The sequence below is a fragment of the Lonchura striata genome, chromosome 5 (genome assembly GCF_050655825.1).
Source record: "Lonchura striata isolate lonStrDom1 chromosome 5, ASM5065582v1, whole genome shotgun sequence".
In the NCBI taxonomy this organism is placed as follows: Eukaryota; Metazoa; Chordata; class Aves; order Passeriformes; family Estrildidae; genus Lonchura; species Lonchura striata.
This window is the reverse complement of record NC_140707.1, coordinates 27,743,194-27,759,695: the sequence shown is the minus strand read 5'-3', so window position 1 is coordinate 27,759,695 and position 16,502 is coordinate 27,743,194. Positions and strand designations below refer to the sequence as shown.

The window sequence follows — 16,502 nt, the reverse complement described above, 5'->3', positions numbered from 1 at the left end:
CACACTTTTCCAGGCCCGTGCTTCCCCTCGGCCCCTGGAGTCCATCCACCCAGCCCCAGTTCAGATGATGATACACCCAAGCCTAAAACCAGCAGCCGTTTTAGATGGATAACCAGGTGCTAATTTACTAATGAGCGCAGACTCCTTACATGCAGGGAGCTATTGCCCCAGCTCTCCAGGGGCTTGCAGAGTTGTTGTGGTGTGTGAGAGACACATGAGCTAATTGGTATGTAATTTTCTTTCTCACTCTAACCCTGGCTCCTTAACGACCATTTAAATGAGAGGCCCTTTCTCTTTACTGCTCCCTATGCTAATCTCTGGCTCACTGGTTTATTTACAGCTGCCTATGAATATTTTAGGGAGTGACAGTTTTCCAGCCCACTTTAATTGAGTGGGGGGCACTGTTTTAACCAAATTGCAAGTGAATCTTTCTCTGCTCTTATTGTTGGTTGCCTGCAGTAAATGAAACAAATCATTATTTGCCCAGCTGAGTGCTTTTCCAGTTGTGGTCTTTCTGCTGTGTGCATTAAATGGGCAGTGGGCCCACAGCTGCATAATTCATGGAGCACTCTGGAATGGGGAATGAGTGCAAATTGCTGGACACTGCTGAGGTCAAGCTTTGTTCTTTGTCCTGAAGGCCTAGACTTCAAATTAGTTTCTTAGTTTGCTCCTCTCTCTCTTAGCCTCTGTCCTTCCTCTGCCTCACTTTGCCACAGAAAGTGAGGCTGCCATCAGCTTGCTCCGGCTGTTTATTGCTCTGCTAGAAAACTGGTGTGTAGTAATCCCTTTTGCAGATGGCTCTCCTTGTTTGGAGAGATTGTCTTCTTCCACTGAGCGATGGATGGTCCACCCTGTTGCTTGCCATACTGCAAACTGGATTTGGTGTTATAAAGTATGCTGTAACGGAGAAAAAAGGCAGTCTCTTGGTGGCAGGTCTTTACATTTCTGACATTTTCATGCTGAATTCTTTCCTACTAGAATATGGCTGATTCAATGTGGTTTTCCCTGGATTTAGTTTAGTCTAGCAAGTCTTTGGCTGCATCTCACAGCTGACAGCTTTTCTCCTCACAAAACCACACCTGTCAGAGATACTACTTTTCAGGTCTGGATAGTGTCTCTCATTAACATTCATGTCCCTGCATTCTTCCTTTAGCCTGTTTAACTTAAAAGCCAATGTCAATGAAGTGCATTAAAATGGTTAAGCAATATGCAAAATCAAGCGTTTGCTGATAGGATCGCTGTGAAAAAACAGAGCAATTTCATTTTATGATGAAACCACTGTCTGATGCTGGAACACACTGAGGAGCTGGACTGTTGTCAATGGAAAGCCTGAACTGTGTCTTGCATGATGTTGTTATCTCCTTTCTTAATACTTAAAATTCATTCCTTTATAGACTGGCCAGAGTTCACCCACTATACAGACACCCTGAATGGGACTAATGAACAGGACAGTCTTAGTCCTGGCCTTGCATAATTGTGCATTTCACTCACTGGTAGATTGGAGCTCCAGTGAAATCTATAGCTTGCTTCAACAAGCAAGGTCTTGTGATTGTACAGGACACCTTCAGGAAAGCATCTCTCCAACGGAGTTGAAATTGGGTGGGAAGGAACTTAAATCTTTATATTGCCCAGATCTGCATGTTGTCACAAGAAATGGAGATATCCCTGGAGGCAAACCAGAAATGTGTCCCCTGATTTATATGTATGTTATATATGCAGTATTCACTGGTATGTTCGCTCAGTCAGAAGAGTTACCATTGCTCCTGATTTTTCATTATTGCTGATACATGCTGCCAGACCTAGGCTGTGTGGTCTGTCATTTCATCGGTTTTCACCAAGGGAAATGTTGTTCTGGATGTTCTCTGATACTATTTCCCACTTATTAGTAGTAATACCATCACATCTGGAGTGTCATCAAAATTTTTTCATGTGTTTTTTCATATTTTTTCTAGCTAGGGGTGTGTATGAAATAAGAAATAGTTCCACATTCTAAACATCTCTTTCTTTTCATCACATCAGGCTTGCCAAAAAATCCTGGTTTGGTAACTTCATCAACTTGGAGAAAGAAGAACAGATTTTTGTGGTCATTAAGGACAAACCATTAAGCTCCATTAAGGCTGATATAGTCCACGCTTTCCTCTCGGTGAGTCACCCCAGCTGCCTCTTGGAGGCATCACTCACTGGTCACTTGATGTGCCAAATGTGACTGGACAGGGGCTCTGCTCCTTCAAAAGCATCCTCTGTGGATTCAATTTACATGGCCTGCATAGGACTGTGTGTGAATTACTGAATCTAGATAATGCTCTCTAAGGTGAGAAAAGATTTCAGCCTTCTTGGCAAGGCCTCCAGGTTGCCAGAGTTTGGAATTCCACAGCAGTGGAGCACACTGCTGGCACAGTATCAAGACAGTGATTTGCTGCTTTGTCAAATCAGCCTTACAGTCACCGGCTGGGCAGCAGATTGGGTCTCCCTTTGATGGGTATGCCCTCCACCACTTCAGCCAGACAAAAGGCCTGTCTTACATCTGCATTTGTTACTTTAAATCCACACGTCAGTGCTGTATGGCAGAAAGAATTTCTTCTGGTGTCCAGAGTTTCAGTTATTGCAGATGTGAAGAAAGCAGAGGGGAATTGTCTTTTTTTCCTATAGAAAGTTCTTGTTCTCATTATCTAGAGGTACCAGTGATGAAAAAGTCAGCACAGCAAAGGTAATTTCAGAGATTTTTCAATTCAAGGTAGTCAACAACATAATTAGACTTTTTCCAATAGAATTAAAAGAAAACTTGATTTCTTATATAGTATGTTATATTGATTTTTTTTCCACAAAATGCTGAACTCCATTTTAGTCTTTGTGATTCTGCAATGAACTTCTTCAAAAAAATCAGCTGTAACCCTTGTTATTGTACAAGCAACAAGGAGTAAGTGCATTACAGTAGTGGGCATCAGACACTGGTGTCCATCCCAGGTTGGTTATCAGCCATGTTACTGTATCAGTTTCATGCATTTAGCTGTGCTTTTGGGTTTGTATTGTTGTGCAGTGTGTTCTACTCTGTACTGGTGATCCTGTATATATATCCTATATATATACCCCATGTGTGGTTTAGGTGTGATGTAGGGACATGTGTGCAAAAACAGTGAATTGTCTCTTACAGCAACATCCAAACTTAAATGCATTGTCAAAACCTGCTAATTAATCCCTTAAAGTCAGCTTCTCAAAGAACTCATCTTCATTTTCCTCCTAGAAGTTAGACACCAGATTTCCAAGTAATTTTTTGTTTGTTTTTTTTTTAATCTGGTCCTTTATGAAGCAATAAATAGAATATGAGTATTTTTTTAAATTTTGGAGGAAAGTCTGAAAGGTAACTGCTTGAAAATTAGGAAGTTATGAAATTTCACTGTGGTTCTGAATATACAGATGTTGGCTGATATCACAAAGCTTCTCAGAGTTTTTTACATATTGATAGAAGTTTGAGTGAGTTAATTGCAGGCATGCTTTCCCTGTGGATGTTCCAAGCAATTCACGTGTCCTGATGTCTATCTGACATCACAGAATCACCAAGCAACGGAAGATGGAAAGGTCTTCAGAAGGTCTCCTGCTCAAAACAGGATCAGCTGCAAGATCAGACCAGGCTACTTAGGTGTTTTTTATATTCAGTTTTGCATCCCACTGACTTTTCTGCCCACTCACTTAATATCACTTTTTGCTCAGCAAAAGGTATTTCTCAAAACTGGTGGATGAGTAGGAAAAGAAAGATTGTATAAAGTTTAGTAATGTGTAAATTCATAAATGCATTGTGTATTCCACCAGTATTCAACCCTTAAATTTAGATCTGGGCACCTCTGTGGTGCCCAGCAACCTATGCTTTTACTAGTTTCACAAGAACACTGTATATTTAAAATTCAAGACCAGAAGCAAATCTAGAAAATGTTACTCATTCTGAAAATGTGTGTTGTTATAAACAGAATTTTGCAGACTTCTTCCCTTTAGCGCTGGTTCTACTATCTGCTTTTACCAACCTCTTTCAGATCCCAAGTCTCAGTCACAGTGTCATCTCGCAGACAAGTTTCCGTGCAGAATATAAGTCCACAGGAGGTCCTGCTGTTTTCCAGAAGCCAGTGAAGTTCCAGGTGGACATAACATACACAGAAGGGGGAGAGGCGCAAAAGGAGAACGGGATCTATTCTGTCACTTTCACACTCTTATCAGGTAACCATGGCAGAGCTCTAAAATGGGTGCAAGCTGGCTTGGTCCTTGCTGAAAATAGAGGCCTCCAAATTGCTCTGCCAGAGGAAAAACAAATAACTGGCTTAACCTCAGGAAAATTCAGTCAGGGGCAAAGAGGACATCAGGAAGAAAAATGGTGTTGGTGGTGATGGAAATGCAAGGAGGGAAGGAGATTCCCAAAGAGGTGAAGTTGGCACTGCCATGATTAGTGCTAAAATGGCTGTTCAGTTTTGGTGTAACTCATGGTACTGGCTCCCTGTTTCATTCAAAAGTCCCAGAGTCTCAACTGGGCACTGTGAGGCCATAGTGTCTTCTTCTGAGCAAAACATGCATTCACCCTTTTCTTCTGGGTGGCCACATGCCCGCCACAGGGGTTGCAACAAGGAAACAGGCCCCCTCACCTTTTCTGTCTTTACAAAAGGAGCCCCAGGGCCATTCCTCTTCCTGTTGAGCCCAGCACACCATAGTCCCTTTGGCTGAAGGTCAGAGACGCAGTCAGGACATTTCTGGGGACAAGACTGAAGGGAAGGTGCTTGTGACCCTTCCCCTGCAGCCTTGTGTGTGGGCTGGGCTCCCATTGCTCTCACAGCCTCTTGTGCCTCTTCTCTCCTGGCAGGTCCAAGCCGTCGCTTTAAGAGGGTAGTAGAAACCATTCAGGCACAGTTGTTAAGCACACATGACCAGCCTTCAGTGCAGCAGTTATCAGGTAAGTGGCTTCTACTGCCCAGCAACTTCAGCAGGGACAGGAAGGTGACATGCCTCTCATAGCAGGAGGCTGAGGGAGGCCATCCCTCTGATTACAGCAAAAAACAAGCTCCATTCAGACAGAGCAGTAACTCCCTGCTCCCACCCTAACTCCTCCGTTTCTCATTCCCCCTCCAGTGCTCCCAGCGCATTCCCCAGTTGAACAGTTTCTTCCCTCTGCCCGCCCAAAGAGCCATTTGCCCACTTCTCCATCAAAAGCTGCATCATCAACAGATCTTCCAGATTTTCTCCAGTTCCAGACTCTCCCAGAGTAGGGACACGCTCTAGAGGATGCTTGATTTTCAAACCCTTCAGGCATACTTTAGAAACCTCCAACTTCAGTGGGTTCCCGAACAAACTTGAGAGCTACTTTTAACTTAGCCATTAACATGTGGTCAGAAGGGGGCTAATAGTTTCCAGCAGTGTGATCCAATTCTCAATACTGTGGTAGCACAAATTATATACTAAGGTTCTGCAGAAGCTATATTTTATCTGTTTGAAAAGTAAATTTCAATTCCTCGTGGTGGTAGAGAAAGCCTTACATGTGTGACCCTGAGCAATGACATCAATCTGGATGTGCAGGCAGCTTGAATTGATAATATTAAAACTGGCCTCATCCCATCTTTATGTAGCAGGTGTTCACTCTGAACACTGAAGTGGTTGTACACACACAAAATCTCTGTGGTAACTCTTCTATCCTCTAAAAGGACAGAACAAAGAAGAAGGTGAAAATTGAAAACTTAAAGCAGATAAGCTATTGGGAATGCATCAAGGAAGGAAAAGTAGGGAAAAGTAGAAAGAATGTGCAGATACTGGAGATAAATAGGAGCAAGGTGGAGAGCAGAGGCTGCAGCAGAAGACAGTGAGGCAGAAGGTGTAGGAGATGAAAAGGAAGTGAATAAATATTATGCTTTAGAGCCAAATTCTGTTCTTGACCCTTGTGTGAACAAGCCAAGACAAAAGTGGGGGAGTTAAGTTGGCATTGCATCCTCCAATTAAGTCCCAGATGTCCTCTGCTTGCTGCACATATGGGTTACATCCTTCTGGTCTAACTGTGGCTTTAGCATCCAAAGATAAATTAACTGCATCTAGAAGTGTGTATGCCTAGTACCTGACAGAGAAATAAGCTCAGTTCAGTGTCCTCTTTACTTTTGGCCTCCAGCACTGCCTGATCCTTCTGTGTGCTGGAATACAATGGTGCCCAGCACATGGGTTATTCTGTTCAGAAGCAGGGAAAACAAGGACACTAAAAGTATGGTTGATTCAGGTTTTTGCTGTCTGGACTTTTGAAATTAAATAAAATTCAAGGAAGCAGCTAGAATTTTCTGCCAGCCCTTTCTCCTGGGAAACGCTAGGGCTAAGTGGGAGTGAGGGGATTGAGATAGGAAAGCCTCCTTTAAATGTATTTCATATTACTCCTGATGCATGGACAATATTTGAGTATTCCTTGTTTCTTCAGGAATGAAGTGTACCCTTACTTTCCTGTGAGGAAAAAATGGTTTATAAAGTAAATAACTTGATGATCTCTCTTAACTTCTTTACCCTAATATGTGCTAGCTACTGAGGCCCTACAGAAAAACTTGAAGCCCCTTGCACACTTGCATGGGAAGCAGGATATCTCCCTAGAAAAAGCCATATTGCAGCAGGAATAAATGCTATTCATCTGACCAAGACTCAGGGCAATGTTATGGGCATACTCTGCTATGAGAAATGTATCTGACTTACAGTTTTGCTCTGGTTCTGGAATAGAAAAATCATATTATTTCTATCACCTGAAGCTACATGAGAGCATATTGTTCTAGCAGGGAAAACCCAGCCTGACCTCAAATGCCAGAGTGGAACAGATAACTCCACATGGAGCAAAATAAAAATTAATGGTCTCTTGAATTTTAAAAATGTGAATTCCCTTGGCTGAAGACTTACTCAGACAAGACAGCTCACATGACAGGGTGCCTAACTGTTCTGTATCACACCACCTGACCTGATCAGGAATATGCAAGTCTCTCTTGAAAATTAGAGGAGTCAACCTGAAAATTTTAGGTTGGAGCAGCATACAAGAGAGAAAAGGAAGGGAAGGGAAATAGAGGTATTGTTACCAAAAAAGAGACAACCTTTGCATCAAAGTAGGGTGGCCCAGTAGTTCACATCCCCAGCCAGTGAGAGTAAGGGAAAGTAAAAAGATAAAGGACAGAAGAGTTCACATTCAGCACCTTGCTTAGCTGGTGTCTGGTTGGAAACATGTGCAAAATCTTCCTAGAAATTTTCATGGAATTAATCCACATTTCTCACTAGAAACAAAGTAAAGCCTTCTGTTTTGCTTCTCCTCCCATACTGCCAACTCTGAACACCACACAGAGATTGTGGTGTTGGGCCCTGTTCAGGTTCATGGTTTGAGGACTCTCTGTAGGCAGTCTGCTGCTGCAACAGATGGAGCTCACCTTCACTTAGACTTCTTCCTCCATGGCTCTGAGCATGGTACTGTCCCCTGACCAGCAACACTGGTTCAGCTCTGGAGCTTTTCCTAGCTCCTCGTGCACAGACACATCCTGTGTGTCTTGTCTCTCCTGCCTTACTGTCCTGATGCTCTTACAGGTGGGATGATGAAAACCATCTATGAAAGGTGCATGCATGTAAAGGGAGACCTGCAGAAGGGGAAGGCTTAATGATTTCAGTATAAAGCAGAACAGCAAGGCCTAACAAACATATGGCAGTGAGAGTCATTCTGTCTGCTGCCCCTCTGATCTGCTGTGCAGCATCCCAGCCCCCTGAGCCGGCCTGCCTGGGTTTCAGAATGCATTTTCCTCTTTTTCATTCCTCCAGCTGACAACAGTGTTTGTAGATGTCATGTTGCTCATGCATCTCTGTGTGTGTGTGAGCCTGTTATGTACCTGATTTAGGCAGATGTGTTTCTGTGTCACACTTGAGCACCTTATAATATCCCTTCCTCCATATTCCATTCACTTCCATTTGTCCTTTCTAAGACTGGCTGTGCGTATTTCTTCTGGCATACTCTGAAGCAGGAAAATAGATTCCCTCCCTTACATGAAAGAAAATGTAAATAAATTTATTCCATTCCATAAGTTAATGTAATGCTTCTAAAATCCACTGTCTCAATACAAAACATGCCAGTTTTGTATCCCAATGTTTCAGGAGCTCTGTGCCATAACTGCTGAGACAATACCAGGTCTGTGACTCATGACTTGCATAGAACAAGTAAATAGGGATTGATTGTTCATTTTGTCTTCCTGATGAAAGAAACTAGAGGCCAGCATAAGAGAGTGGAAGCCAAGTATCAAGAAAGCCATTGGAAAAACATGTCTTCATGTAATCTAGAACTGGTGGAACTCCTCACTGAAACAGGTGCTGAATGTGAGGGGCTTACACAAATGCTCATCTTCCCCTGAGTACTTCTTACTGACAGGGAGGTTGGATAACTCCCTGCAGAGAAATCTTTATGGGATTGCTAAACAGGGAAACTGCAGCGGGTTCAGGAAACCTCTGACCTGGCAGTGGTGAGTGAGGCAGTGGTAGGGGAAGTGTTCAGCATGCTTGGCCTGCTCTTGCACTCCTGGGTGTCTGTGGAGCTGCTGAGGGAGACAGAGAACCAGATCACAGAACATTCTGAGCTGAAAGGGACCCACAAGGATCGTCTGACTCTCAGATGGTTTTGGCCTTTGATCTGAACCAGAATAGTTGTCTATATGTGCTTGTTACTGGTATCACAAAAGCCATTACACTCAGTGAGACCATGAAAGGACCCCTTCGGGATGAGGAGGGAGTCTCACTGTCTGTGAGAGCAGTCAGCCTTGTCTCTTGTCCATGAATGGCTCCATCCAGGGCCCTTAGGATCTCCACTTAGGCAACCCCTGAGCAGACTGCCCTTTGCTAGGATAAAAAGATCTCTCTCCATGGAGGATGATATTTCAGATTTGCTCCTTTGTTTCAGCCCAGCACCCTTTCCATTAAATCATGATCTGTTTTTCTCTGATGCCTTTGCATGAAAGAGTAATAGTAGCAGCTGGTGAATAGGGGCATGCAAAAGCCATCTGTGATCGCTCATAGGGTAGCAATTTTTATTTCCCTAATACTTTCTTGCTTCTCTGAGCTTGGTTTTAAATGTGGGATGCTACATGTTCGAAATTTTCCCCATTTTCCCGTGTACTGGGCAATCAGCAATACTGAAATAACCTTTAAAACTTCTTTGTAAAAGGTTTTCTGTTTCCTTGTTATATTTATTTGCTTCATATCGGATTTTAACTATTGACATCTCCAAGTTCAGAGTATCTCACTGTTACTGCTGGGAGTGCCTTTCATCAGCATAAACAAGAGTTTAGAGACCATATCTAGCTTCAAAAGAGGGCAGTGCAAATTCTTGCTAGAGCACTGATCTGCTAGTTCCAGGTATTTTATGGCTCACAAGAGCTGCAGGTTGGCAAATTGCCACCAAAAAAAAACAAAAGTAAGAAAGCTACAGTTTCCAAATGTGTGAAGGATTTTATCAATATGGAAAAAGGAGTAAGGAGCAAATGAAGTGCTTTGCAGGGTAAACTTCCAGCTGCACACTCAAAATAAAAGGACTCTGCAAATGCCAGTTTGGAATTGGATTGCATGTTAGCTTTTTCTGGAGTTCATTCAGGCCCCAAGTTTCCTGCCATCTTCTGTGACCCTTTATGTCTTAAATTCTTGTAGTGTCTAGGGTAATTACTTAATCTTGCTGTCATAGTTCCACCTACAAAAAGTGCCCTGTAATGCCTGGTTGGATTGGCAGAACACTGTGTTTTTGCTGAACAGCTTTAGTATTATTACTGAACAGCCTGTATTAAAATGAACTGAAATAGTTCCTGGTACTCCAAAAATAAAGCATGTAGAAAAGAGCCCAAGCTCTCCAGAGTTTTGATAGGAAAACAGGGAATTTCAAATAAGCACAAAAACAGTGGGGAATTTCAATCTGCATGATAACTGCCTTGGACCAGAGGAGCTGGTGGCCCCCTTGGCATCATCTCCTGTAGTGGAAGTGTTTCCTGGGGACTGTGAGCATCTGGCAGGAGCTGCTCAGTGCTTTCTGGGGACCAGCCCTGGATTTGGAGATCTCAGAGGAGCAGCTGTTTGGGTGAGATTTCCTGGGCTGGGATGGGTCTCAGAGATATCAGAAGCATCACCAACCAGGCAGCTTCCTTGTGACATCTATGTAGGGTGGAAATTAAAGAATAAAGAAAATTGTGAAAGAAAAATCAACAGAGCACTAGTAGTTTTTAATGGATTCAGAGCTTTTTTGCCCTTTTGAAGGGAGGCCTTATTTCAACCAAAGCATTTGCAATCTGTTAATGAACTGAACTGGGTGTCATTTATTAAACAGCCTTGATCAAATCCAAGGTGTGAGTGACTTCCAGCAATTCCTATAAAATAAGGAATTACCTTATCATCAGAGAAATTGAGAGCTGACACTGGCCCTATATTTTAATTTTAAAAATAAACAAAACACATATAAAATGCAGTTACATGACCCATCAGTGCTTCTCAGACAGTTAAAAGCCTTTGGACCCTGGCTTTATTCACTTCTCATAACACCTGGCTCCCACAGTCAATGGATTATGGATTACTATCCATGAGGAGAAGCTGACTGGCAAGAATCTTCCAATTAGAATAAAAATTCTGCTTTAAAATTATGGAATACTTTATCACATAGAGTATTTACTAATGCAGATGTTACAATATGATGGAAATGAAAGAAGTACTAAAGTAAATAGTCTAAAAGAAGCTGAAGACACATTAACACTGTGTCTTTCAAGTGATGCAGGCTCTGCCCTAGGAATTGGAGGAAAAAAATCTGATCAGGAAAGACACTATAAATAAAACTAAATTCCTGTGAAGCTCCTGGGACTAACCCTGACAATATAGAGAATTCAAAGCATAGTTATGTATAAAAGTTTTGAGAAAGACAAATTAGAAGTTTTATTAGTGTTAGTTTGATTTTTTTTTTCCATGGTCTCATGTTTCAGAAAATTTTTCTTATCCATCAAAACTAGTTCTATAACATGCAAATTTACTTTTTTGGGAACCAAATGGAGTCTAGAGCCCAAGATATTCAGCTGTCAAAAAGCCTCTGTTACAATCCTTTTGTGTGTAGGTCTGTCAGCTTGTATTCTAATCACACAACTAATGTATGTAGACCTGTGACACAACTGGCTTTAAGTACCAAAGAGCTGTGCTGACTGCAAATGGCTTAGGAAAAAAGTCAGTATTAACTTAAGGAGACATGATTACTTTTTAATTTGTTAAAATGAATAATAAAACAGAAATACCAGATTCAGAAGGCTCTTAGTAACCAGACACGTTTACCTGCTCTGACATTATCCAAATACTACTTTTTTGTTTCCAGATTTCTATGTGGCTAGTCAGTCTGGATAGATTTGAGGGGAAAATTTCAGGTGTTGGAGGTGGGAGTCAGAAACAGTCTTCTGGTCATATTTGAGATTTTCTTTGGTCTTACGTGTTCTTTCAAAACTAAGTTCTGCTAATGGTTGTGTGAATGCTCTGGGGTCTACCACTGTAGATCTGCATCACTTTGCATTACAGAAAAGGGTAGGTGACTCTGAGGGGGGCTGGACAGGAACCCCTCAAAGGCATGAGACAACAAAGTTCTCCAAGTTAGTAAAGAAAAAAAAATTATACAGACCCATGAGTGTGACTTCTAGTTATTGACGTGATCAGCAACTGTAAGCACTTCTCAGACCTGCTAGGCATCTTCAGGGAGAAATGTATTGAAATTATACTGTATATGAAATTCTTTGCCTGCCAGACCAGGCAAATAATTTCAAAGGCAGGTAAACTCCTGGCCTCTCTGACACCTCTGTTGTTCTAGATCTTGAGTGTTCTCTTCTCCTTCACCTCCATCCTTCTTCCCCTTTCTCTCAATCTTGTGCCTTTCTGAGAGAACTTCCATGGGTATCATCTCCCTGACCTCTGCCTGCCCACCTTTAGCCTTGGGGATGGAGAGCATGTGACCACTGCCTAGATGCTTTGACCACTGTCACTGGACCAAGCAGCTGCCCTCTCTACTCCATGCTTCCCCAGATGATCTATGCAGCACAAGCCTGGCTGCATCAGAAGAGATGCATATCCCTGCTCTTCTGGCATGAGTTCAGCTTACCCTAGCATCTTCCTCCTCTTGTGGAATTACTTTTCTCAATATATAAGGGGAGAAATGCTGAGAAATTGTCTTCCCCTGTGTCCTGCAGACTTTATAGCAGGTAGGGAGTAGTTAGAGCTTCCTGGCAATTAGGGATTTTCAGCATATGTGTGCATTTTCCCAAGAAGCCTGTTTCTTGAATACCCAAGTGTTCATCAAGAGCCCAGGCAAGGGGAGATCTGAGATTGATCCAAGTGCTTTAACTGGTATTCACCTGCTCAGCAGTGAGTACTCCACATTGCCCAGGAACACATTCCCAAATGCAATGACTGGCAGCAGCAGATCTGGCTTGCCAGCAGGTTCCACATGGAAGCGTCCAGCTGGGCTGGGCCTTTCTGTTTTAAAGCTGACATGTGGAGCTCCTTCTGCTTGTTGCACCTGAGTAAGAAGCACCCAGAGTCTGTGGCAATGGGAGCTATACACAAAGTGGACAATAATGTCTTAGGGCCAGATTCTGCCACCCTTTCCAGAAGTGCTTCTGTTGCCTCTGAATACTGACCTTGAAGGCAAGAGCAGTAAGAGATTGCACTTGAATGAGAGAGGTAGATTGAAACTTTGACATTATCCTGTGGGGTTTAAAAGATGATTTTGAGCTGTACAAGTAGCCTCACTCCATGTCCAACAGCACAGGGCTAGATTTCTTCCCTCTCTCCAGGTTTTTGATGTAGATGTATGACCTGGCTGAACATTTCCTGGCTGTTACAGGCTAATTTGCAATGCTAGACAGGTAAAACACTGTATTCAAGGCTTATAGTTTGCTAATATGGTGGCAGAGTATTTCCCACATCTCATAAATACCTCTAGCTATGATAAAGGGGTGAGTGGAGGCAGCAGTACTGAAGCAGCTCCACTCTCAGTCACAGGGCCAGGTTTGCACTGGCATAGAGTTGGTGGCAGAATTTGGCTTGGGTTGTGTAAACACCAAGTTGTGTATATGTTTCCTGCTTCAGGTAATAATGTGCTAAGTTACTACTTTATGCACAGAGGTATGGAAACCTTTTTTTATGTTTTTCCCTCCCTCCCTCCTCTTTCCGTTCTATGATCTAGACACCACTAACTGTATGGAGTTGATGACTGGCAGACTTTCCAAATGTGGTAAGAACTTCCTTCCCTTCTTCCTTTTCACCTTCCCCAGCCCCTGCTGAGCAACATAATAATGCGCCGTCCTGTCCTGTGCACTTCCTGCCCTTCCCCATCCCTGCTCCCCCACGCTCTTAACAACCTTCTATGTCTTTCACTCACCTGGAGGGCACAAGCACATATCCCTTTTTCTGTTCCTCCCCATCCATGCACAGATGCACAGGCTCCACCACAGCTTTCCCTTTCATAGCACAAATGTGTGGTGTTACACCTGAGATGCCCTCTCTCACTGTAACCCAGGCCAGTGATTTTCTTTTTCTTTCCTGATTTTTGTTTCCTCTTTTCTTTACTTGCTGCTGTTGATTCATGATTCTTCAGTCCCTTTTCTGCAGTGAAGCTGAATGCTGCCCTGCTGGCTGCTGTCTCCCTTGGTTTCCTGCTATTTGTTGAGACAGAAATGCTGTTTATTTAACTCCATTTTGCATCCACCCCCTTCTTCCCCAGATGTCCTTGGGGCATGACACTTTTAAATTCTCCATAAGACACACTGCATATTATGTCAGACACTTGGCTACTGTAAACTGTCGTAGTTCCACTCTGGACTTGGAGAAGGATGTTGTGTATTTAACTGAAGGAGCAGTGAAGCTACTAAAGATTTGGAATTTTGCTAGGAATAAGAAAAAAAGTTTCCTGCAAAACTTTCAGCTCAGTTTTCTTGGACTTTCATGAATTTTGGTTAACTTGTCCCTAGGCTTTCCTCCCCTCCCCACACACATGGACTCTTTCTTCCATTACTTGTGCCTCTACTCACTGCTCCAAATACAACAGTGGAAATGCCCAAATACTAAGAGGGATATTTTTGTCTTATTATTCATGTCTTTTCCAGAAAGATTCTGTATGACAGAGCTCTGCTCTCTTTAGATTTCCATCCTGGTATCTAGGTTGAGTTTAGATATCTGTGTTACAGAAGACAAGATGTTAGGGAAGTGTTCACTGAGTTACTGCTGCTCTCCAGCTGGACCTGCAGCTGCCACGCTATCCCTTCATTACCTGAAGGAAGTTGTTCTGGAGTCTGTAACCGTAAAGGGAAGTTGTCATAGTGGAGATAATATTAGGTTTATGTGTGTGACTGAGGCAGAATTTGGCCTGTTTCCTGTGTTTCAGGCAATCTCTTTCCCTTAAGTTGTAGCTTTGCTGGTGGGAGTTTTTCCCTTTGCTCTGATAGGAATTTGTTTGATTTCTTAGGTGGCTTTTCTGATCTTATGAGGACTCATTTCAGACCTTTAGCTTCTTGAAGGCATCAGACAGCAAATCCCTCTTCTTCCTCAAGACTTCGTTTCTTGCCTGGAATCTGGCATTCACATCATACAAAGTTACTGAAATGCTGATTCTGCTGATGGCTTGCAAGTTAATTGAGCTATGGAGATAACCAGCCAGCACCCTGCATTCTCTAGATAGAGAGCACAACTGCTCACTCACAGTTCATGCAGGCCCTCCAGCTGTCACTGTGTCAGCAGTAATCCAACAAGGGACAAGGAGGACAAGGTGAAGGCCAGCAGGGAGACTGTTTTGTGGCAGCTACAGTGCAGAGAGAGAGACAGGATGGCCTGTAGGAGTTTAATGGAGCTGCTTCCCTTAAATCACATTCCTGTTGGTGAACTCACAAACAGTGTAAGCAGTGGTGATTGCCCCATGCTGAATTCCACCCTTGTGTATGAGTGAGGAGCTGTTTTTGTCATTCTTGCAAAAAGAGTTAACACTGTATCAGGAGAAGCTAATCAGGTTCTTTATGCCTAGCTCAGCAATGTGAAAGCTCTGGTGGGAATGAAGAACATGTTTTCACCCACTGTAAACCAATGAATGCTGTAATTAACAGCAAAGCAAATTTGTTTGGTCCTTCAAATGTTATCTCATCTTCTGCTAGCAGTGGTCATCAGTCTGAGAAGTGATTTTGCATACAGTCACTGGCACTGAGAAACAAGTTAATGTTGAACATCCGAGGTTTGTCATAGGAGTTGCCAATATCCAAATGATACAACTGCTGCTGTATCAACCTTACCTGTGCAAACTAGAAAACTGCTGCCAACCTGTAGTATTTCACAATAGAAGGAAAGAACATGGCTCATAATAAATTGAAATGCATGCTGGGGTGAAATATTTTATTTTGAGTTTCTACCCATCTCAGCAGCAGAATGGGCATTGCTGTTGTCAGAAAGACTAAATTGGTTTCCTTGAAGCCTGTTCATAAGATTAAGTTTACCTTGTAAAAATTAAAATATTTACATATAAAATGCAGCTGTAACCTGAAAAACATCTACAGGAGTGATACTTTAGCTGATCTATTCCTGTGTGTATTCTCAGCCAAATCAGTTTAGTGATAAATAAGCTTTACCACTTTATGTGCTGTCGTTAAGCCTTATAAAATCAGCACAGCTGTAAAAGGACAAGCTGGATTCTGTTTCTTTTGAAGCAGGATTGAGAGAACTGTTTATTACCATCTAATCTGGTATTTATGTCTTCTCACTGAAGAATAGGTTGTATAATTAAGGTTCTAATAGGTTCTGCAGACCCTTTACATTAAAAATAAAAATCAAGATAATACATAAACTGAAAAGCCCTCCAGCTTCAACCACACAGCTGGGAATTAGAAAGCAAGTATCATTCATTGTGTACTGAATACATTGGATCTGGAGCCATTCACACCACACAGAAGCCCATGGTGCCATTTCAATAGTCCTCGGTCAGGAAAGAGTCTCTTTACAAACTTCAGTGACTTCGTCTTTCACGTTTCAGAATTTCTTTGGATGATTAGTTTCATGGTAGAGCTCGTATATAGCCTTTGATAGCTCCCCTTCCCAACCATTCCCAGTTTTTTGGAGTCCTTGGTAAGTATGTTTTGCCAAGGTGCTGGCTGCTGGCAGGAAGCTCTGAAAAGCCTTCTTTATCCTCTACTTTTCCTTCTGAGATTAACCCAGGAAGACTGTAAACTTCCCAGTCTTCACACTGCCACTACCTGAGGATGAATTTTACTTCTAAATAAGGCAATCTTTGCTTGTTATTCTCCCTCTCTGATGATTCTCAGTAAAGTCTTAGATCACATCAGTGGCACACTTCCATGGAAAGAGGGTGATGATAGGAGGAGAAGGTTAGTATGTATAACTAGTGCAGCTCCAGTCAAATCATGCTGTCACGTTAGGCACTGCACAACCATACACTCCTGCAAAATCTTGGACCATAACCCTGTGCAGGCTGGAAAGAAGGCTTT

At 42.5% G+C, this 16,502-nt stretch overlaps 1 protein-coding gene across 16 annotated transcripts in view; it reads left to right on the top strand.

Moving 5' to 3' along the window:
• BRSK2 (BR serine/threonine kinase 2) overlaps nt 1-16,502 on the top strand; it is a 301,198-nt gene that overhangs the window by 273,736 nt on the left and 10,960 nt on the right. For 8 of the 16 annotated variants that reach the window (XM_085580157.1, XM_085580153.1, XM_021526704.4 and 5 more), the window contains 4 exons: nt 2,020-2,143; nt 4,026-4,206; nt 4,841-4,930; nt 13,205-13,252. In XM_085580157.1, coding sequence (XP_085436283.1) covers nt 2,020-2,143; nt 4,026-4,206; nt 4,841-4,930; nt 13,205-13,252 — 443 coding nt within the window. The remainder of the gene's footprint in view (nt 1-2,019; nt 2,144-4,025; nt 4,207-4,840; nt 4,931-13,204; nt 13,253-16,502) is intronic. The other 8 variants (XM_085580154.1, XM_085580155.1, XM_085580149.1 and 5 more) reach the window with 1 other exon arrangement.